Source organism: Leishmania infantum, chromosome 34 (genome assembly GCF_000002875.2).
Source record: "Leishmania infantum JPCM5 genome chromosome 34".
Lineage (NCBI taxonomy): Eukaryota > Euglenozoa > Kinetoplastea > Trypanosomatida > Trypanosomatidae > Leishmania > Leishmania infantum.
This window is the reverse complement of record NC_009418.2, coordinates 1,015,257-1,036,086: the sequence shown is the minus strand read 5'-3', so window position 1 is coordinate 1,036,086 and position 20,830 is coordinate 1,015,257. Positions and strand designations below refer to the sequence as shown.

Genomic DNA, 20,830 nt, shown 5'->3' with positions numbered 1-20,830 from the left:
CGAAGAGGAAAAAATCGTCAAGACACCAAGAAAGAACGAAAAAAAAGAACCAAGCCGCAACAAAACACATCAAAAGAAACAACAGATATGCGCAGGAGAGGGAGAAAAAAACGCGCACGGTGATGGCGAAGTCGGAGAGGCAGAGAAGGGGGCGGGGGGCAGAGGCAGTGGAAAAAACAAGCGGGCTTTTTCCCCCTTTGCTCCTTCGGCCCCCTCCCCCGCCCACTCCTCTGCCCCCATTCCCTCGTTTTTTTTCTCTCTTGTCGCTCGCGCGCATGCCGTAAACCCCACGCGGAATCATCCCTACTTTTTCTTTCCGTCATCTTGGATTCCGCACTAATTTCGCCTCGTTTGGGGTGGCTTGCGCCTGCACACGCCAAGACACACATTGATACGGAAGCAAGATAGATACAAGTAGATCCAGCTAGGCGCTGCTGCGATCACCACACCGCAAGCCGGAGCACTGCGGTGCAATGGCCACGAACACCAGCAAACCGAAAACAAAGAAAGGCAAAGTGGGTGAGGTACGAAGGGGAGTGGTACAACTACGGTATGTGTGTGTGAAAAAAAAGGAAACCGCACAAAACAAGCGCGCTAATACACCTCATCATCTATATCATTCTTGAGCCTCGCGTCTGTGTGATTTTGCTTCGGTATGGCTTTTCTTTTCGTGTAGTGCCCGCCCACAGCATCACCTATCTGAGGACTCACACCATGAAAACCCCACACACACAAAGATGGTGCGGCTGCAAGGGCAGGGATTTGGAGGCAGGCATGGACGGCCCTAAAGCTGGCAGGGACACTCACGCACCACCCAGGTGCGCGCCGGCAAATAGCCAGCCCCCCCCCCATTCCCGCTATTTACTTTCCCCGCGTTTCTAGTTCTCGCGGTCATCGCGGCGATCGATGGCCGCTACCCCGCGGCCACCACGGCTTCCGCCACGACCACCACGGCTGCCACCACGGCCACCACGGCTGCCACCACGACCGCCGCGACGGCTCATATTGGGGTCGCGCCTCTCCTGCTCCGTCACCTCGCTATCCGGAATCGGCTCCTGGTAACCAGGGTTGGACTTGTCCAAACAGTTACGGGACAACGTGATGAGGATTGTGGACACCTTGCGCTCCACCACGACGTTCTCAGGGTTCCGGGTGCGGTCGATCGGCTCGTACTCGTCGCGAACCAGCTCAGAGCCCAGCTCAGTGACCTGGTGCAGGCCAGAAATGCGGCGCTTCACAATTTCGGCGATGTTGACGGCGTTGTAGATGGCGCCGCCCATACCGCTGATCTTTACCGTGTCGTTGCGCGTCTTGCCATCTTCACCGTTCAGCACGGCGATGACGTACGAGATGTAGCTGTGCTGGCCATGGGTAGCAGTCACACGCACCTCGTTCTCAGCACCCTCGGGGCGGTCGCGATTCTCGCGGCCCTCGCGGACGCGGCGGTACTCATCACGAGACGGACGTGGCGGCATTGCTGCTTAGCGGGTTTTCCTGTTGCGAAAGTTAAAAAAGGAAAAATGCAGGGCAGAGTAAGGCGGGCTGTATGCGATGCGAGAGACGAAACCGTGTCGAAACGCAGATGAGAAGGAAGGCTAATTCTTTTTGTGAAAATCTTCCGCGAATAGGGGAACAGGGCGTGTGTGTGGGTGATGATAAAGACGGATCCAACAGAAAGGGAGGACAGGTAGAGGAGGTGAGGCACGTGTATGGGACACACCGACCAGCCAGTCGTGCAGGTTGGTGACGAATGCAGAAGACAACCAAAGCGGCGGGCCACAAACAGGTACAGAAGTGGACGAGGAAAAGAAGAGCAGGGATGCGCATAAACGGCAGTCGTCGGAGGCGCCTGAAAGGCACGGTGCAGCACGCACGGCACGCCAGGAGGAGGTACAGTACAACACGCGTGGAAGAGAGAAGCCCCAGTACTTGGGGAGATAAAAGGGGCGAGCATGGGGGAACAGGAAGGACGTGCACGCAAGCAACGCGCAAAAAGCACCATCAACTCCCGAGTGACTTTTCCATCTCCTTCAGTCCCCCGGCGCCTTCTCACGATTGGACGAGTCGCGTTGCTCGACGGGTTTATCGTCCATTTGATAGCCCCCTACACAAGAGAGTGGGTACTTCTTGTCGTCGTGTTCGCTCTTTAGTCTCATGATGCTGTTTGGTACTATGTTTTCGGGCCAGTGAAAGGCTGATCCGCGTACGTCGCAGCAACTTGTCCGCCTTTTCGCAAGCACACCAAAGTAAAAGATGATGACACCAGCAGCCAACTCACGAGTGAATGAGAAGAAACAACTCAAAAAAAAGACGACCACCAGCGCCTCCACATCACCCCCCCCCTAAACACACACACACGCATACATATGTGCAACGTCTTCTCGTACACTCTAGAGACACAAAATGCAAAGGCAAATGTGTTTGAAGGCAGTCTGGGCATTCTTGCGTTCGTGGGCTAAATATCGCTGTTTTGTTTTCGCTCCTTTTTTGCGTATCCTGGTGTGCGTGTCTGTGTGTGTGCTCATCTGCTTCGAGATTGTTTTCACCTCCCTAGGTGAAAAAGAGGCTAAACAAGAAACAGAGGGAAAAAAAGACATGCGAATCAGTGAAGGCAAGGCGACGAAGACAAAAGCAAAAAGGGGTTAGTCCATCTGCGCGCGTGTGTTGCTGTCGTCTTTTTTTTCTCGGGGGGGGGGGGTTGCGTTCCTGTTTTCCACCATGTGCGAGCGGAGAAGAGCAAAACAGAAGACGAAGAGATAAAAAAGAGGAAAAATGGCACACAAAGGAAAATGAGTTCGCTATTGAATGAGAAGTGGGAGCCCCCACCACCACCACCACCAACGCGGCGAGAATACCAGCACGCAACGCGACACAGACACAGACAGGCGCAGACGAATGCTTCTGGCACACATGGCACTTGAGAACGCAGAGCACCAAACCAAAAGAATGAGCAAACACGAAGTAACGGTTGCAGGCAGAGCATCAGCAACGCACGCGTTGAGTCAGGGAAGCAACGGGTGAAGAGGAAAAAAAATATGAAAATCAAAGAGAAAACTCCCCGACAACAAATGCGGCGGGGCATGGCCCACATAAGACGAAATGGGGGAGAAGAGAAGAGGCAGGGAAGAGCAGATACCATTTTCCGCGTCGCTTCCGCCTAGCCGTGATGATCACCTGAAGAGTCTATCGCCTCGCCCAAAATCCAGCCCAGAGAGGGAAGGAGCAATCAAGAAAGAGACAAAAAAGGGGAAGAGAAGCCATGCTAACTCACATTTGCAGGGTACCGCCAATGCGCGCACACACACACATACCACTTGCTCATGTCAGGTGTTGCGGCCAGCGGTAACTTAAAATCTCCACTCTCTCTTTCAGGAGTTTCCCCCCTCCCCCATCCGCCAATTTTCTTCGGCACTCTTTGCCCTGGCAAGCAAGCAGGGATAAGAGCCCGAGTATGCTTAAAAGTAGGTGTATGTGTGTGTGTGTGTGTGTTTCGGGAGCAGAAGGGGGTGGAGGCGCAAACAGAGATACTCTACGATGTAATGGAGAAACAGGCAAGAAGGAGTAGGTCAGTGCCGAGCAGAGAGAGGGGATAAAATAAAAAGCGCGTTACTCCTCTTTTCTGGCTCCTTGTGTGGAGACGACGGGATAAAGCGGAGGGAAGAACAAAAAGGTCGCATGTGTGTGCGCGCGTGTGCGTTCCTCGGGGAGGGAGTTAATGTCGCACCTCCTCTACTGTCTCCCTCGATTCCAGACTTGCCTCCCTTCCCGGGCCTCTCGTGCACATGAGCGCAGCGCTCTTTTTGTACTGATCGTGGTGGTAGAGTTTCGTTGCTCACGCGCTTCATTCCTTCCGGCTTATATGCCGGTGAAAATTTGGCTTCAGCCCATCTACTGCCCTTCTCTCTCGTTCTCGAGCCGCTGCGCCTACGCTAAGTCGCCCGCGGGCATATGTGCGTGTGTGTGTGTGGACTGTCTATGTGTAGTCAGTGATGGTTAACAGGAAAAAAAAGAAGGAAAGAAAGGCAAAAGAACCGAGAGATCGTGGCTGCGTAGTTGGTTACAGACGACATGTGCGCGTGCACATGGTCCTTGCCCAACCCCCCCCACGCCCACACACACACACACCGCCGCCGTGCTTTTCAGAAAAGGCGGAAAACAGGAAGACAAGCAAGAGCAGAAACACAAACGTGCCTGTGACGCAAGACAAACACGCATCCCTCAGAAGGCTGAACAGCACTAACTCAAAAGCAGCGGAAGCGGCAGGCTTTTCGTCTCGTCGTTCCGACCGCTTTTTCTTCCTTTTCGGCATGTTTTGATGCTGTTGTGTACGCACACAGACACACAGAAACACAGACAACAACGCCAGCATGATGGGAGGGAGAGGTGCATCGGCCTGGTGAACTATGCCGGGGCCAAGCTCGAAAAAAGGAAAAGAACCACAAACGAAGAAAACTGTAAAGAAAAGAAGGAAAAAATGTAAGGGGGAGGGTTAGAACGGCCTGTGGGGAGGGGGATTGAAAAGGAACAAGCTCGCATGGGTTGTCATCAGCATACAGCGGCGAAGAGAGAGGACGGCGAATCAGAAAAGGAGACAACTGCACACGCGCACACACAGCGACAGCAGCTAACTCTTCTCGTTTTTGTTATCTATGTGTATGCGTGTGCGCGTGTCTTCTAAATTTCCTTTTTCATCCTTGATCTGCCGTCACCGTCCTCATGGTCACGCACACGCACGCAGGGAAGAGTGAAGTGGACGTGCACTCGATAGACAGAAAAAGAGGCCGAGGAGTAGGCGGGAAGCAGACAGCAGAGCAAAGACTACGCCTTGAGAACCTTCTCGTCCATCAGTGCGCGCTGCCGGTCAAAGGCTCGCTGGTTCAGGTCACGCAGCGAGGTCAAGAGCTCGCGCATCATCCTATGCTGCTGCTCCATCCAATTCCGGTGATCACCGAAAGCGCGCGCCTTCGAGTCCAGCATCGCGATCACCACGCGCACCGCCGCACTCGACTTCTCGGCGTTGGAGGCGGCGGCGTCGAGGTTCTGGATGATCTGCTGCGCCTCCGGCTCGCGAGAGCCCCAGTAGATCTTCTGCAGCGCAATCGAGCTGGAGCGGAAGGTCTGGCGGGTCTTCTTGCTATCCTCGTCTTGCTCAACAAGAATCTGACGCTCATGCGAAACGCCCGCTTCCGCCTCTGTCAAGTAGTTGTTGTACTCCTCGCTGATAGCGTGCAGGCGATCCTGCAGGGAGACGATGAGATTCTCAAGGCTGGTGGTGTACTGACGCACAATCGTCGCGTTCTCCTTCAAAGCCTCGCTCACCGGCCCACGTCCGCGCTGGCGGTCTTCTTTAGCACGGCGCTCGTGGTCCTCCGCAATCTTCGTGTCGCGGTACGAGTGGATCTGCTGGGTGAGAGCAGCCACGTTGTTGTCGTACGATACCGACTCCGCCTGGCGCGCCTCTTCCGACTCCTTGAGCAGATCAGACAGCCGCTGAATCTGCGCGCGAGCCTGGTTCTCCGACTCCTGCGTGCGCTGCAGCACTGCTGCCATGTCCTCCATGCGCTCCATCAGCCTGTTGAACTCGTCGGTCTGGTCAACGTCGACAATACTATTGCGCGGAGACGCGCTGCCGTTCGTGTGGGTGCGCAGCTGAGACTTGAGGTTTTCAATAATGTAGTCTTTTACCTCCATCTGCTCATTGTGCTCACGTTCCTTCGCCTCCTTTTCCTTCTTGTTCTCCTGGATGATGGCAGCGATGAGGTCGTTGTGGCGCTGCGCGCTCTTCTCCGCGCGCAGCTTCTCCTGCTTCACGGCCTCCAGCAACTTCTTCCTCTCGTCATCAACGACCTTGAGCTGGGCTTCCGCCTTTTTGCGAGCACCCTGCTCTTTACCCAGCTGTTGCAGCAGACTCTGCTCGCGCTCAGCCACGGGGCCGGCAAGCTCCTCTTGAAGGGCCTGCAGCTGCTTCTTGAGTTCGTTCACCTTCTGCTCCTTGTCACCGCGCTCCTTCTCCAACTCGTGATTCTTGTCCTTGAGCTCCATCTCGACATCCTTGAGGCGCTGCAGGGCAGCATCCAAGCCGTCCGGGGCGCCGTCGCGCTGGTTGTACAGGCGCCACATCTCACGGAACGGGTACTCCTCAATGCGGTGGGCCATCTCCTCTTGGCTGATGTCTTCATCATGGGTGACGTGGAAGGTCACGTAGAGGCTACCAAGGCGAAATTGGACGTCTGTGATGGCCTCCTGAGGCACCGCCAGCGCAATGCTCGCCTCGTAGACAAATGTCTGATAGAGCAGCGAAGGAACGGACGCGACAAGGTCCTTCCAGTCATCCCCGTCGAACTTTTTCGTGAATCGAGACGAAAAGGTTGAGACCAAAGGCGCCACCGTCGCTGTCGCAGGAACCTTCGCGACAAACTTCTGCGGCGCATCTTCAAAAGCCCCCGAATGGCCGCCGAGGACGCTCACCCAGGAGAGCTCAAGCACGCTCATCGCCTTTTTGGGGGGAAGGTGACGAAAGGGAGTTGTGGGGATGTGCGGAAGTGTAACGGACGAACTTGGTGTCCCGCTGGAAGGTACACGCGTGGTGTTGCTGAAGATACGCAGTGGTTTGTGCTGCTGTTTTGTATACAGGAGGCGAAATGGACGAGTGTGAGGGCCGATGGAGGGTGCGCAGTGAAGTCCCACACGTGAAAAAGGGGAGAAGCACCGGAGGGCGGGGTTGGGCGAAAGAGCAACCAGAAAACAAAAGAAAACGGAGGCAACGAGGAAGGAAGTGGCGAGGTCCCAACACACAAAAACGCAGACAAGGGAAGAAAATATGCAAGGAAAAAGACACCAAAATGTGCGCAACGGCTCGGGGTGCAAAAAGCGACTGAAGTATACATCGGTGAGCTGTTTCTCTCTGTCGATCGAATGCGTGCGCGCGTGCAGCGACGAGTGCCGTGAAGCGCAGCGCCTCTACTAGCCTTCCACCGAGAGCGCGCATTTTCTCGGGTTTTTCCGACTTCTTTGCTAAGTGTCTTCCGGGCAAAGTAACAAGTAGACAGCAACGAAAGCCGGCAAGGGTAGGAGCGGCGGATGATCATGTCAACGTGCACTCCGCGCTGACGACAGCCGTAGAGAACAACAAAAAGCGTGATGCAGGAAGGCAAGTGGGCAAACGCCTTGTTTCTATTTCTTCCGCTTCGGATGCGTCTCCACCACCACAGCACACAACTGTCCACTTGTGAAAGGAGTGGTCTGCTAGGCTTGATCGACTGCTCATGCGCCTCCTCTTCGTTTTTTCTCCGTGGGCTCATGCTTTTGTTGGGAGACGGCGAGGCAGCGTGGGAACGACATTTTTTGCGGGGACAATAAAAACGCGCCTCTGCCCTTTTGCGAAGTAATCACGGCGATGCAAGAAACGCGTCATTAAACATCGTGGGTAGAGCGCAAGCGCCTCCTTCTGCTTTCACCAAACATAAGCGAGATAAAAGAAATACACTTGAAAATAAGAAACAGAAAAATGGCGCGCTTAACCGCCACCACACGCAACGAAACCCGCACCAGCTGAGAGCACTGTGTTTCCGTGACAGTGTCGGTGTGCGCGTGCGCCACTGCGAGGAAGTTCGAGAGATGCAGAACAAGCGCAAAACCCCAACCGAAAAAAAAAAAACAGAAAAATTCTCATCTGTACACTGAGCACCGCACAAAAATATACGATGTACTCGCTATGGAACAAAAATAAAGGAAACCTCTCTTGTGCAGATATGCGCGCCTTTCTAAAGCCTCTGCCGCGGTAAGTTCGAGAAAAAAAAAAGGTAACGGCCTTTTACGAGCATTTGCGAGTCCGCTATAATATTTGCGGTTACTTTCCGGCGGTCTGCTGTCTGCCCGCGTGAACACTACCACGCAGACACAACTGAGTCAAAGAATCCTTGAATACGGTGCCCTTCACTCATTCAACCGGTTAAAAAATACAACACAACAGAAGTCAACTTGAATACGATGAGCTTCTCTCCGATGCTTGCAGATCAGATCGGAACTTCTCCCGTAGCATTCGGTTGAGCTGCTGCATTGTTTTCAGCTTTTCGCGGGCATCTTTCAGCTCTCGACTCAATGCAGAGAATAACGCCTCATACGGGTGTTCTTCGGCCTCCTCTTCATCGACTGCCGCCTCGGCCTCGAGGTAGCGCTCCATCACGGCTCTCAACTCAGCATGGGCCGCAACAAGCTCTCCACTACAGAACTCCTTTTCATCGTCACCACCTGCCTTCGCTTGCGTCAACTTTGAGCTCACCTCCGCACACCTCCGCCGAGCAGCCTCCACAGCAGCTCTCGCACTAACGATTCGGCGGGTACAGCCCACCACTTCATTCGCACGCGATTCAAACCCATCCCGAAGAACTTCAACACCATACTGCACTCCAGCAACGAAACACTCACGAGAATCACACACACGAAGCAGGGGAGAAGCCTTCTCAAAGCACCCTTCAGCAGCACAGCATAACGCCACCCGAGCAGCCGCCAGCTCGCTCTCCGACGCAGCGCTCTTCGCCTCCAGCGCAGCAACAGCCTCCGCGTGGGCAGCGGCCAGCGCGGCGCAGCGCTGCTCCGCCGCCCCCAGCGCGTCGCGCGCCTCCACAAGCTCCGCGGAGTCCACAAGCTCAGCAGTCTGCGCCTCGTACTCGCTGCGCACCGCATCCACGATGCCGCGCGTGCACCTCACAACCGCCTCCTGCTTTGCGCGAGCAGCAGCGGCCTCACGCTCGGCAGCACACGCCTTCGCCTCCAGCGCAGCAACCACGCGGGCATGCTCGGCGTCCGCGTCCGCCAGCCGCTCCTCGGCAGCACGCATCGCGTCGCGCGCAGCGGCCAGCTCGCTCTCCGACGCAGCGCTCTTCGCCTCCAGCGCAGCAACAGCCTCCGCGTGGGCAGCGGCCAGCGCGGCGCAGCGCTGCTCCGCCGCCCCCAGCGCGTCGCGCGCCTCCACAAGCTCCGCGGAGTCCACAAGCTCAGCAGTCTGCGCCTCGTACTCGCTGCGCACCGCATCCACGATGCCGCGCGTGCACCTCACAACCGCCTCCTGCTTTGCGCGAGCAGCAGCGGCCTCACGCTCGGCAGCACACGCCTTCGCCTCCAGCGCAGCAACCACGCGGGCATGCTCGGCGTCCGCGTCCGCCAGCCGCTCCTCGGCAGCACGCATCGCGTCGCGCGCAGCGGCCAGCTCGCTCTCCGACGCAGCGCTCTTCGCCTCCAGCGCAGCAACAGCCTCCGCGTGGGCAGCGGCCAGCGCGGCGCAGCGCTGCTCCGCCGCCCCCAGCGCGTCGCGCGCCTCCACAAGCTCCGCGGAGTCCACAAGCTCAGCAGTCTGCGCCTCGTACTCGCTGCGCACCGCATCCACGATGCCGCGCGTGCACCTCACAACCGCCTCCTGCTTTGCGCGAGCAGCAGCGGCCTCACGCTCGGCAGCACACGCCTTCGCCTCCAGCGCAGCAACCACGCGGGCATGCTCGGCGTCCGCGTCCGCCAGCCGCTCCTCGGCAGCACGCATCGCGTCCCGCGCAGCGGCCAGCTCGCTCTCCGACGCAGCGCTCTTCGCCTCCAGCGCAGCAACAGCCTCCGCGTGGGCAGCGGCCAGCGCGGCGCAGCGCTGCTCCGCCGCCCCCAGCGCGTCGCGCGCCTCCACAAGCTCCGCGGAGTCCACAAGCTCAGCAGTCTGCGCCTCGTACTCGCTGCGCACCGCATCCACGATGCCGCGCGTGCACCTCACAACCGCCTCCTGCTTTGCGCGAGCAGCAGCGGCCTCACGCTCGGCAGCACACGCCTTCGCCTCCAGCGCAGCAACCACGCGGGCATGCTCGGCGTCCGCGTCCGCCAGCCGCTCCTCGGCAGCACGCATCGCGTCGCGCGCAGCGGCCAGCTCGCTCTCCGACGCAGCGCTCTTCGCCTCCAGCGCAGCAACAGCCTCCGCGTGGGCAGCGGCCAGCGCGGCGCAGCGCTGCTCCGCCGCCCCCAGCGCGTCGCGCGCCTCCACAAGCTCCGCGGAGTCCACAAGCTCAGCAGTCTGCGCCTCGTACTCGCTGCGCACCGCATCCACGATGCCGCGCGTGCACCTCACAACCGCCTCCTGCTTTGCGCGAGCAGCAGCGGCCTCACGCTCGGCAGCACACGCCTTCGCCTCCAGCGCAGCAACCACGCGGGCATGCTCGGCGTCCGCGTCCGCCAGCCGCTCCTCGGCAGCACGCATCGCGTCGCGCGCAGCGGCCAGCTCGCTCTCCGACGCAGCGCTCTTCGCCTCCAGCGCAGCAACAGCCTCCGCGTGGGCAGCGGCCAGCGCGGCGCAGCGCTGCTCCGCCGCCCCCAGCGCGTCGCGCGCCTCCACAAGCTCCGCGGAGTCCACAAGCTCAGCAGTCTGCGCCTCGTACTCGCTGCGCACCGCATCCACGATGCCGTGCGTGTAGAGGCTAAGCACGTTGTGCTTGTTATTCTGCTCAGGGTGTGCAGTGAAGGGAGTGTTCAAGTTTTGTGTGTCTGCTCGCACGAGAGCGCAGGGGGTGTCGGTGATGTCTGCGTTGTGAAGCGCATCAAGTTTTTTGTGAGCCTCTCGTAGCTGCTCGTTTAACGAGGTAATCTGAGCTTCGTAGTGGTCGATGAGGTGCGCTTGTTCCTTTTGGAGTGCTGTGTATTCTTGTTGTGCCTGCTGTGTGTGAAGCCGGTGTTGTTCCTCACTTTCGGTGACGAGCTGTCGCAGTACGTTGCAGGACTCTTGCGTGTCGATGAGAGCTGTAGAGATGCTCTCGAGCTCTTTATCCATGCACGCATGATCCAGGCGCATTGTGATTAGTTGGCTCTGCAAGTCCGCTACATTCTGCCCACTGCAACGACGCTCCTCCTCGAGCTGGGAGGCCAGGTGCTGAAGCTCCTGTTCCTTCTGGAGCAGCATAGATTGCATATCTTCCAATGTTGTCTCGAACTCTGAAACGAGTTGCCGGCGATCTTCGCTGATCCTGCGGTGATTGTTGGTGTTGGAAGCGACGACTCCTTCAGGAAGGTGAGAATCATCCTCCAGAGAGCGTGGAGGCCATTGTTTGTTCTCTCCATCCGCTGGTGGAGGCGACATCGGCGTGGTGACAAATGTCTGGTAGAGTCTTGTAAGACGCTGTAACTCACACATCTCCAGCCGACGACGAAAGGTGATTTCGCGCTGTGCGTCACCCCACGTAGCAAGCTGGAAGCAAATTTGAAGCCCGGCTTTCTCGGTGGCTATCATTGTCAGTTTAGAAAGCTCGCCTGTGGCGACCCCACATGACGATGTGATATCGATTGTTGCGAGCCGGTGCACGGCTTCTATGTGCGCGGCGACCACAGCACACCACTTAGTCCCCTCGCATGTGAGCTGAAAGGAGGCGGCAGTGGGGGCGAAGTCGTCCATGCTGACATCGGATTGCCCCACTGCAGACAAGAGGTCGAGACTGTCCGGCTCGCATAAGCTGTTTCCCCGCGGGCGGAGAACAGTGGAGAGCGCCATTTTAGTCAGAGAGCCGTCGGTTTTGTCAGTGAAACTGCGACGAGTGCCGCAAGCAGCAGAAGCAGCGCGTGTCTGAAGGCCATGGCCCACGTGCGGTGTGGTCAGCACGCCGACTTCATTTGTAGTCAAGCGGAGCTCCGTCACCTGCGACGGACGTGGTGATCGCGCTGGTTTGCAGTGGCCCAGGATGGACTCGGTAGACTTGGCTGCATTTTCTTTGCCTCTTGGCAGCCGCGGTGTGCATTGCACGCTCGCCAGAGGGGTTGTGGCCATCGATACTGTCATGGCGTCTGCGCGCACGAATTCCTCAGCAACAGTGGTCGCGAAAATGCATCCTGCTGGCTCTAGTATGGCCGCTTCCTCCACGGCAAGTCCTGGGCTGCAGTAGCCGCTGGGCACGGATGTCTTCTCGTAGCGAGTGTTGGCGGCAGACGGCTCGCGAACCCGCAGCGAGGGTTCTATCGACAGCCGTGCAGGAGAGATGGACCCCATATTAACCGTTCGCGACTCTTCCCAGCGCCAGCTGTGTGAAGCTGAGTGTATATATGCGGTTAAGGGAAGTCGTGGGGGCAGATGAAACTGTAGTTTGGGGTTTCCGGCCGGCGGGCTCCTTGTGGGCGAGTGTCTCGTTGCGCAAACCACGGCCCTTCTCAGCAGTAGTGCTGACGAAGGAGTGTGGGGAAGATGTCTTGATTGAGAAAGGGGGGACGACTAAAGGAAAAAGGCCTTTGACTGTAAGACCTGTCAGGCTCGGTATCCTCGATGCTTCTTTGTGCTGAGCGACTTTGGAACGGCAAACACTAGGCGCACGGCTGCGAAGAGCACGAAAAGGAAGACAGCAAAGAAAAGGGAGAAGCACGGTGCGTTTTACTGTGTACTTCGGAGGGAGGTAAGGGAAGGGGAGGACCAACGACAATACGCACGTGTAAATGTGTACCAATCAGGAATGAGGCAAGTCTTCGACACCCGAGAGCGAGCGAGCAACACACACCAAAAAAAAAAGGCAGACACTGAAGAACAAGGAAAAAAAAAAGGAAACGAAGCGAGTGTGCGTGCGTGTGTGCGCGTGTGTGTTTACGCTGGGACTCTCTTGGTTTTCCTTGCCCTCCTTGGCCAGCTCACTTTGAAAGAAATCAAAAAAATGGAAAAAAATCTTCGGACACAAACAGAGAGAGAGAGAAACACACACACCATGAATATGTGTGTGTGTATATGCGCAGCCAACTTACTGGTGAGAGATACAAAGAAGGGGGGAGGCAGACAGAGTACAAGGGTGGGAAAGGAAACAGACAAAAAAAGGCGAATGGTGACGAAACCGAAGAAACGAAAAAAAAAAGATCAAAACGGGGCGTACACCCACACGCACACGCAGAGAGAGAAAGACGGAGCAGAGGCACAGCGCTCAACAGTAAACGGCGAGGAAAGGCAAATTGGTAAAAAAGGGCAGCCACGAATTGTTCAGTCTTTTCGCGTTTCTTCGGTTTGTTGTTGGTCTTCTCACTTTCCGAGGGCGGGGAGGGAAGCGAGCAGCCTTTGGTCTCGGGAGAGAGTGGTGCGGATGAAACGAAAAGTGGCGAAGAGCAAAAGCACACACACACACAACGAGGCGGAAAAAGTGTCTCGGTATCTCGTGCTGGTGTCTGAAAAAGGACGAGGGGTGTAAAAAAAGAAAGGCGACAGCCAAAAGACAGGGATCTAGAGTGAAACAGACAAACGTTTGACACGAAAAGGATTTGTTAGTACACAAAAAAGGAAATCTAGGTGGTGTAATCGCGGAGAGAACGAAGAGGGAAGGAGGAGGTGCGTACACAAGTAGATCGATCAATTTAGAATAAAAAAAAAGAGAGCGGGGTGTGTAGGCTCAAGGCACACGTCAACGCTAATAGGCCGGGAGGGAGGAGACCAAAAAATTTTTTTCAAATAAAAAGGAAGGGTCTCGAAAGCAGCCGGAGACGGAGCAAAGGAAACGTAGGGGAACTCTCCGACTGCTCAATTTCGTATCCTTGAACAAAAAAAAGGCAAGGCGTAAGCTAGAAAAAAAAAGAAAACTCCGAATTCTCTTTATGAGAGAGCACCGAGTAGCCTCGAAAGAAGAGAAAGTCGGGAGACGAAGGTGGAGATACAAACTTGTGTCGTCGACCCGTGTGGTGGACGCGCGTGATGAAGCGTCAAACCAGACGCAGACGGAAAAGAGGGTACACGTATGAAGAGCAATACAGCGAGAAGGAGACTTTACAAAGCCAAAACGCGCGGAAGCGATGGGATCCTTTCGGAGTAGACTTTGAATCTAATGAGGTTGCGCTAAAACGGAAAGGGCGATGTGCCAGGCGAAACAAAAAGGGGGCCGGAGAAGCGAGTTCTCTGCGCTAGGAACAAAAAAAGAGGGTGAGCAGAGAGCTGATGTAAAGAATGACCCCTGTCTCTTGCCTCTTTTTTCCCGCTTGGTTTCGGTTTGTTTTTCTTTTGTGTGCGTATGTGTGTGTGTGTGTGTGTGTGTGTGTGTGTGTGTGTGTGTCGATGTGGTGTAAGGGAGAGGCGGGGGTGCTTAGTTGCCAGATTTGCACATCAGGGAAAGAGAGAGAGGTCAACGAGGCGAAATGAGAATCTCGGCGTTGCCTTACTCGTCGTCAAGGCACACACAAAAAAAGGAGCAAAAGCACTGGTCGGAACCTCACCTGTAAAATTTCGAAGGAGGTGCATTCCATAATGCAGAGAGCCGGCAGAGCGCACGCAAGGAACAAATGGAGGACAAAAGAAAAAAAAAACGTTATCACCGTAGACGAGTGGGAGGAAGAGAATGGGCAGAGGAAAGAAGGAAGTGGAGAGGGCGAAGAAAGCCGGGCACGAAGAGCACATGGATAACGAACGAGGCCATGCACGGGGCGAGAGAAGAGGGAAGAGCATGCGGCCACGATGTCGCATAGAGTAGCGTGCCACACTCGCGGAACGTCTACTCAAGGCGGCATGAGTGCAACTCTTACTCTTTCGTTTCCTCTTCGCACTACCTTGGGAGAGAGTACCGAGGCGACAAGAGCAAAGGCTACTGTGCGGCTCAGAGGCGTGCTGCTGGCACGCCACGTAACTTTGGATCAAAGCCTTAATTCGCTCGGTTCCTTCCTTTCGCGTAGAGTTCCGTTTTTTCACTGGTTATTCGTTACGTCGCTATTGTCGTGCGGGCGGGCTGGAGTGGGGTGGGGGGAGGGAGTAGTGCGCACCCCCACACGCAAAAACACAGGCATGCCGCGCTGTATCATTTCTAAGAACTTTCGCGGGGGAAGGCAAACGCCTTGCGTTCCATTTTTTCGTACTGGAAAGCAAGACGCTCGGAACCTGTGCATCCCCCATCCTTCCTGCCGCCGATGTTGCGCTACCTAATCTTGCGCCTGTGTGGAAGATTGGGGAGATTCTGCTGACGCTTGGGTGTGCGTTTTGCATGTGGATTTGGGCAACGACCGCCACGCCATTCAGCAGTCGTAACTCATCCTCTACAACGCAAAGACCGTCGTTTCACATTACCACGCAGTGCACACAAGAGGCACCGATGCGTAGCAATCGCATCGGGATGACGTGTGAAAAAAAGACTTACGCTGCCTGGTTGTTTGTCTTCCAAATCTTCTTTCAGCTGAGCCTGTCCGCTTTCCTGTGAGTCTTGCACTGCCACAACGAGTGGGAAGACAAGCTAGAAAACAAGACTTCAGGAGTGAAAGGGCCACCAATAGCACCGACAAACACAGCGTGCGATGAAATGGCCCTCCACGAATCCCTCTCTCTATTCCTTCCCCCTTTCGCGTATCAGTCGCATGGTTTGCACTACTGGGAGATCAGGCTTGCAATTGTGAGAAAGAGAAGAGCGAAAAAAAAAAGGTGCCACAGTGGGAGATGACGACAATGAAAAGCGTACACAGTGGGCAATTACTTTCCAGAGGAAGACGCACACGAGAGCGCACGTTAAAGAGCAAGAGCATCAAGTGGAGAAATCTAGCTGTATGAGGAGGCAAACTGAAAAAAAAAACGTAGAAGCAGAAGCACACAGTATGACTCAGGCAAGAAAAGCAGCAGCAGGAGGAAGGCGGCGGTGGTAGTGGGTGGGTGGGTGGCCAAACGCAACGGTAAGAAGATGTAAGCACGCGAGCATCAAAGGAAAAAAAAGATACGTGATATAAGCGAAAAAGAGAGGGTGCTGGAAAAAAAAAAGAAAGCAAGCAAAACAAGTGCACGGAGAAGAGGAGAAACAGAGATAAGTGAACGCACAATAAAAGGAAAAGAAAATGAATCACGCAGCGATACGCCAAAAAATCAAAAAAAGCGCATTTCACCACCCTTTTTTTTCTTCGTGTTCTCGGCCTGTGGGTGTATGGACGTGTGTGTGTGTGTGTGTGTGAGCGTACGCGTGTATCGTTGGCCACCTCCACCCTCTCTTTAAGAAGTCTCGTTTTCTTTCCGCGCACCCAAACAGAGAGACGCTGGCACCGAGAGCGTTCTAGGCCCTACTGAAAGCTGGAGTAGAGAAACAACACGAAAAAGAGCAAACAGCAGGAACTACAAGAGTGGAAAAGCTAAGTAAACGCGAAATAAAGAGCATTTGGGTCGAACCGAGAAAAATGCATCAAGCGATGAAAGGGTCTTTGGCAGGAGCCTTTCTCTGTGTGATTAGGGGGGAAAGGTTCGAGGGAGCAGTCATGTGAATGGTGGCGCGATGGTTGTGCGGCCCCAGCTATGCTACCTCACCAAACCCTCTCCCGCCCCTGTAAATCATTCCCTTCCGGGACGTCCCTAGAGTGCGTTTACATAGTGACAACTGATGCAGAAATGTCACGCGAAAAAAAAAATCGTTGAAAACCACTGGCCCCTTGAGTTGCGTAAATACCCTTCGCTACTTTTTCTCTTTCCGTCCTGTTTTCATGTGCTTTTCCCTACCCAACCCCTCCATCGTACATGCACGTGCGCCGAGCGGGGTGGGAAAGAGCGGAAAAAGAGCAGCGCACACACGCACAACCGCGCGTGCCGTCCATCCTTAGTTTCCATCGCCTCCCTCACACTTCTTCTTTTATCCACAGATCTACTCCTGCACACGTCGGAGCACACACACACACAGCACATTCACGGCAGGGCGAGATGGGGAGCAAACGCCGCGCGCGACTTTTGAGGCGCTCCAGCGCGCCACGTAAAGGCTGTTTTTTAGACACTCATCAGTGCGCCTGCTCACATGACTGGAGCCGCAGCAGCCCCTCGAACAAAATCCAGCGTATCATCCAGCAAGTACTCCACCTGCCTCGCAAAAGTCCCCGCATCGCATGCGCTGGAAGTCTTTGGTTGAAGCCGAGCCTCATCACTACAGTTCTGGTCTTCGTTGCACCGGCCACCGCTTGAAGCCCCACGCTGATTCCGCTGCAGTAGCGAAATTAGACGGCTTGCCAAGAGCTGCTTCTTTGTCGCCCGTGACAAGTCCTCGCGCAGCCGCGCAATCTCGTCGTCACGCTCCTCTAAAGTATGCAGAAGCTGCTTACTCTGCTCTACGGTGTTCGAGTACTTCTCCTCCAGCTGCTCGTACTCCTCCAAGCATGCCAGCAGGGTCTCCTGCACGTTTTTAAAGTGGTTTTTGACATCTGCCAGTACGTGCTGGGCATCAGCAGACGCTGAAGGAGTGCTGGGCTCACATGACGGAAAAGACGCGCCGGTTTCCCTGTCAGCATGGGTGGTCGAAGAAAAAGAAGCAGCGACGGCACCTGTTGTTGTAGTGGTGGTCCCCATGGCGCGTGCCACTGCAGCCTTGCCACTCGACAACAACGAGCCACTGCTCCTGCGAGATGCACGTTTTACCTCCCTCGCAGCGTGGATTTTATCCCTCTGTTCCCTCAATGAATCGGTCGAGGACGGCACAGCGGCACAGCGACTCTCGGCACCGTCCATATTTCCACCGTCGTCTGTGGAGGCACGCGGCCGTCGAACGTGACGCCCGCTCACCCGCGATCCTGCCCGCGCCGACTCAGCCTTCGGCGAAGGGTGCTTCGAGGCACCGGTGGGGGTGCGATCCGTGTGTCTGGCTTCTGCGACAGGGTGTTCCACCCGAGGGAAAGAAAGCGCCGTCATTCTAGTTTTGTCGTCGCGACAGCCGCGGGCACTTTGCGGACCAGCAAGCGAGTTCGTCAGCGCCTCCTCCAGCGATTCGAGAGGGACGCGCTCCTTGAGAAGGTACTGGCGGGTCGTAACCTTCTCCGATGTCATGAGGTAGAGGACGTGCTCTATGGGGACACTGCGTACCGTCTGGGTGCGACTGTAGCAATTTCCTTTTTTGATGAGATCTGCCTGCTTCGCCAGCGAGCTGCGCCGCTCGCGCGCCGATTCCAGGCTGCTCTGACAGTCGGTCATCTGTTGCTGCAGCTCCGCGTCCCCGCCCTCCATGTAGCAGGCACGTTGGTAATCCATGAAAGCCGTGATCCACTTGTGCAGGACGCCAAGCGACAGCGACTCCTGCGACACGGATGAGTAAGACAAGGTCGAGTCGGACAAATACGTCTCTTCGATGGAGTCATACAGAGACCTGTCCATCCGCTGCTCGCCAACCTGACGCAGCTGCAGCACCATTTCCTTGCCACTGCGGAGCAACCTTTGCGCATCAGTCCACGTAGATGACACAAGACTCTTCCCTACAGCGATGGAAGCCACGGTGCATCCAATACAGCTAACCATGGCAGAAGGGCAGCGTTGCTGCGACAGCAGTGCCCACTCTTTCTCCTCGACCCCCTCCAATCGGCGAATAGCCCACTGTAGCATTCTCTTTTGCAAGCGGCACTTCTTCTGCCTCGCCGCATCATTCTCCTCTATCAGACTCGACTGCAGTGACTTAAAGCGGTTCTCGAGCTCGCTCACGACGGCATCCTCGTCGGATAGCTTGCGCAACACTGACCTCAGTGGTCGCTCGTAGTTGTCCTCCTTCTGCAATAACATCACGCGCAGCGTGTTCCCTTCTTTTCGAAGGCACAGGCCGTAGGCCTCCTCCCCCGCCCCATCTTGTGGAAGGCGATATGCTATCACCCTATTCGTGATTGAGTTCATGCCTGCGCCGCGTTCCTTCTTTTCAACTCCTTTTTCAGCTTTCAGGCGTTCTAGACGCGGCAATCCGCGCGCGCACATAGCCAGTGCAAGAGGAGGAGGTTGTGGCACGAGCCTGTGACGCGACCCTATGCGCGAGTGATCCGGCAAGGATCCCGTACGGTAGCAAAACGCTCAGGTTTGTAAGACACCATCAAGCCAAGTCACGCGGGTAACAGGCATGCAATCGCGTGTCTCTCGCTGTGCCTGTGTTTCGGTGGTAAAGAAACAATCTTGTGCCGTGGCCTTACAGTTGTTCGTGTGTGCTTCGTGCGTTTGATTTTTTTCGTCTCCAGAGCCATGAGCAATCGGGATAGTAAGAGCGCTGAGCAGGCCAACGGGAAAAAGTGGTGGCCGCCTCTTATGGAAATGCCCTGCTGATGTCTTTGGCCCTTGTATTCTTTCTGAACTGCTTGGCTTTGGTGCGGTTGTCGTTCTGCAAGAAAGCAAGGGAGGCACAGATGTTGGCGGTTGCATAAGTGACGTCGGCGTATTTTCAGACGCAAGCCCACATATACACACACAGAGTGCAATGACAGCGCGGAATGTAGCGCGATGCAGAAAAAAATGGGGACGGTCGAAAAGGGGAGAATGCGAAGCGCATCACGGAAGGAGTAATCAAGGGAGAGGAACAGAATGGCTTCTTTTCCAGAGAGACCAGATCACAGCAGGAAATAAATATGCACCGTACATCAACGATATTGAGTAGGCCGCAGCAGCTTCGCACCTAAGAGGTCAGTGGAGAACTCCTGAGTGGGTAGGTTTTGTTAAGAGCAATTCACGGCAGCTGGCTGATACGCTTGCTCTCTCTGTGGTCCTCACAGGACACACTGACAATGACGCAGTAAAAAAAAAATGAGACAGAAATCTCGACTGCGAAGCTGGCACTACGAGGTGATACCCTTCAGCACACGGCGCGCGCCAAGGCACATCCGCATCAGCGAACGTTTTTTATGGTAGGTGTACATGTTTCAAACCTCATCGCTGCGCCTGAAGCTATGCTGGCCTCCACCTCTCTCTCTCCCTTCCCGTCTGATGGAGCTCCCTGACTGCCACCTTCATACCTGCATCAAGGTCGCTGCCGATGCTGTTGTTATTTTTTCTTCGTTCGTGTGTTTGTGTTTTGTAAAAAAAAAAGCACACGCAATCTCATCTACAAGCACACACAAACACACATATTCATGCATACATGTATACCTCTGCGCTACCCTCTAACTCGAAGACGCCAAGCGCAAAACAAAAGGAGTGGTGGAGGGAAAGGGGAAAAGGATGTGGCCGTCAAGAAGAGAACGAAACTGAAGCTTCCCAGTTCAAGCACGGAATTCCGAAACAAAAAAAAGGAGAATCTATGCTGATGAACAACGGCGCGTCAAGCAGGAAGCCAAACACAAGGCGTTGCCTCCCTCCCGTGCTTTTGTATCCTGGTGCTCTTGTGCAGAAGAATGGAGAGAAAAGGCAATATCACGGAAAAGGACGCCTGTCTTCGTTTCGCTTTCCGTTAAGGCTGTTGTGGCGGATAGTTATCTTTGCCACTGAAAGGAGCAGAAGCGCTTTTCTGTTGTTACTGCGTGCGGGGGAGGGGGAGGGGGGCTACCCGTCTACCTTTCATCACACTCTCTCCGTTCCGCCGCCTCTTCCATGGTAGTGTCGACCGAAGAATGAGGACGCATATGCGTTCCGAAAAGTGGGGGTGGGTGGGAGTCGGCGAGAGCGGAGAACGCAGAGATGAAGAGAAAACAAATGCATTGCTGCCTCTTTCGTTCGCTTTTTCCATCTTTTTGCGGTTTGGTTTCTTAGCTTCGTCAACGTAGAAGCGAACAGAAGGCTCGGCATGAGTCACGAAGCGTCAAGAACCTTACAGTGAGAGCCTAGCTGAAACGCAACCGTTTTGTTCCTTCTCCGTGGTGCGTGTCGAGAGTCGCACGTGGATGTCGGAAGGTGTGCAGGAAAGCGCATCGCGCAAACGCCAAGACAGCGATGAGAAAACCATATGAAGGGAAGAGACACACAGGAAAACCAGTTGATGGCGTGCGCTTCAAGAAAACGAGTATCATGCAATATTTTCTCTTCGTAACAGACGCGTCATCACCTCTACTAGACTTCATAATGCGCCAGGTTGTACACCTGAGCGCCTACAATACTCAAGATAGCATACTCACACCGCTGATCAACAGAAAAGAGGACCTTTTAGCAGTGCCCAGCCCCCCTCTCGCCCGAGAAAAGGAA

General features: G+C 55.4%; 4 protein-coding genes across 4 annotated transcripts; all 4 read right to left on the bottom strand.

Moving 5' to 3' along the window:
* Window positions 1-878: 878 nt before the first annotated feature.
* LINJ_34_2410 (conserved hypothetical protein) lies at window positions 879-1,475 on the bottom strand (the record flags this gene model as incomplete). The annotated part of the gene is made up of 1 exon (XM_001468566.1): window positions 879-1,475. The coding sequence occupies one exon, from the start codon at window positions 1,473-1,475 to the stop codon at window positions 879-881; it is 597 nt and encodes a 198-aa protein (XP_001468603.1).
* A 3,343-nt stretch (window positions 1,476-4,818) lies between these two features.
* Window positions 4,819-6,492, bottom strand: LINJ_34_2400 (conserved hypothetical protein; the record flags this gene model as incomplete). The annotated part of the gene is made up of 1 exon (XM_001468565.1): window positions 4,819-6,492. One exon carries the CDS (start codon window positions 6,490-6,492, stop codon window positions 4,819-4,821), a length of 1,674 nt encoding a protein of 557 aa, XP_001468602.1.
* Window positions 6,493-7,975: 1,483 nt separating this feature from the next.
* LINJ_34_2390 (conserved hypothetical protein) lies at window positions 7,976-12,004 on the bottom strand (the record flags this gene model as incomplete). The annotated part of the gene is made up of 1 exon (XM_001468564.1): window positions 7,976-12,004. One exon carries the CDS (start codon window positions 12,002-12,004, stop codon window positions 7,976-7,978), a length of 4,029 nt encoding a protein of 1,342 aa, XP_001468601.1.
* Window positions 12,005-16,714: 4,710 nt separating this feature from the next.
* On the bottom strand, window positions 16,715-18,568 carry LINJ_34_2380 (hypothetical protein, unknown function; the record flags this gene model as incomplete). Its single annotated transcript, XM_001468563.1, has 1 exon — window positions 16,715-18,568. One exon carries the CDS (start codon window positions 18,566-18,568, stop codon window positions 16,715-16,717), a length of 1,854 nt encoding a protein of 617 aa, XP_001468600.1.
* Between the last annotated feature and the right edge of the window lie 2,262 nt (window positions 18,569-20,830).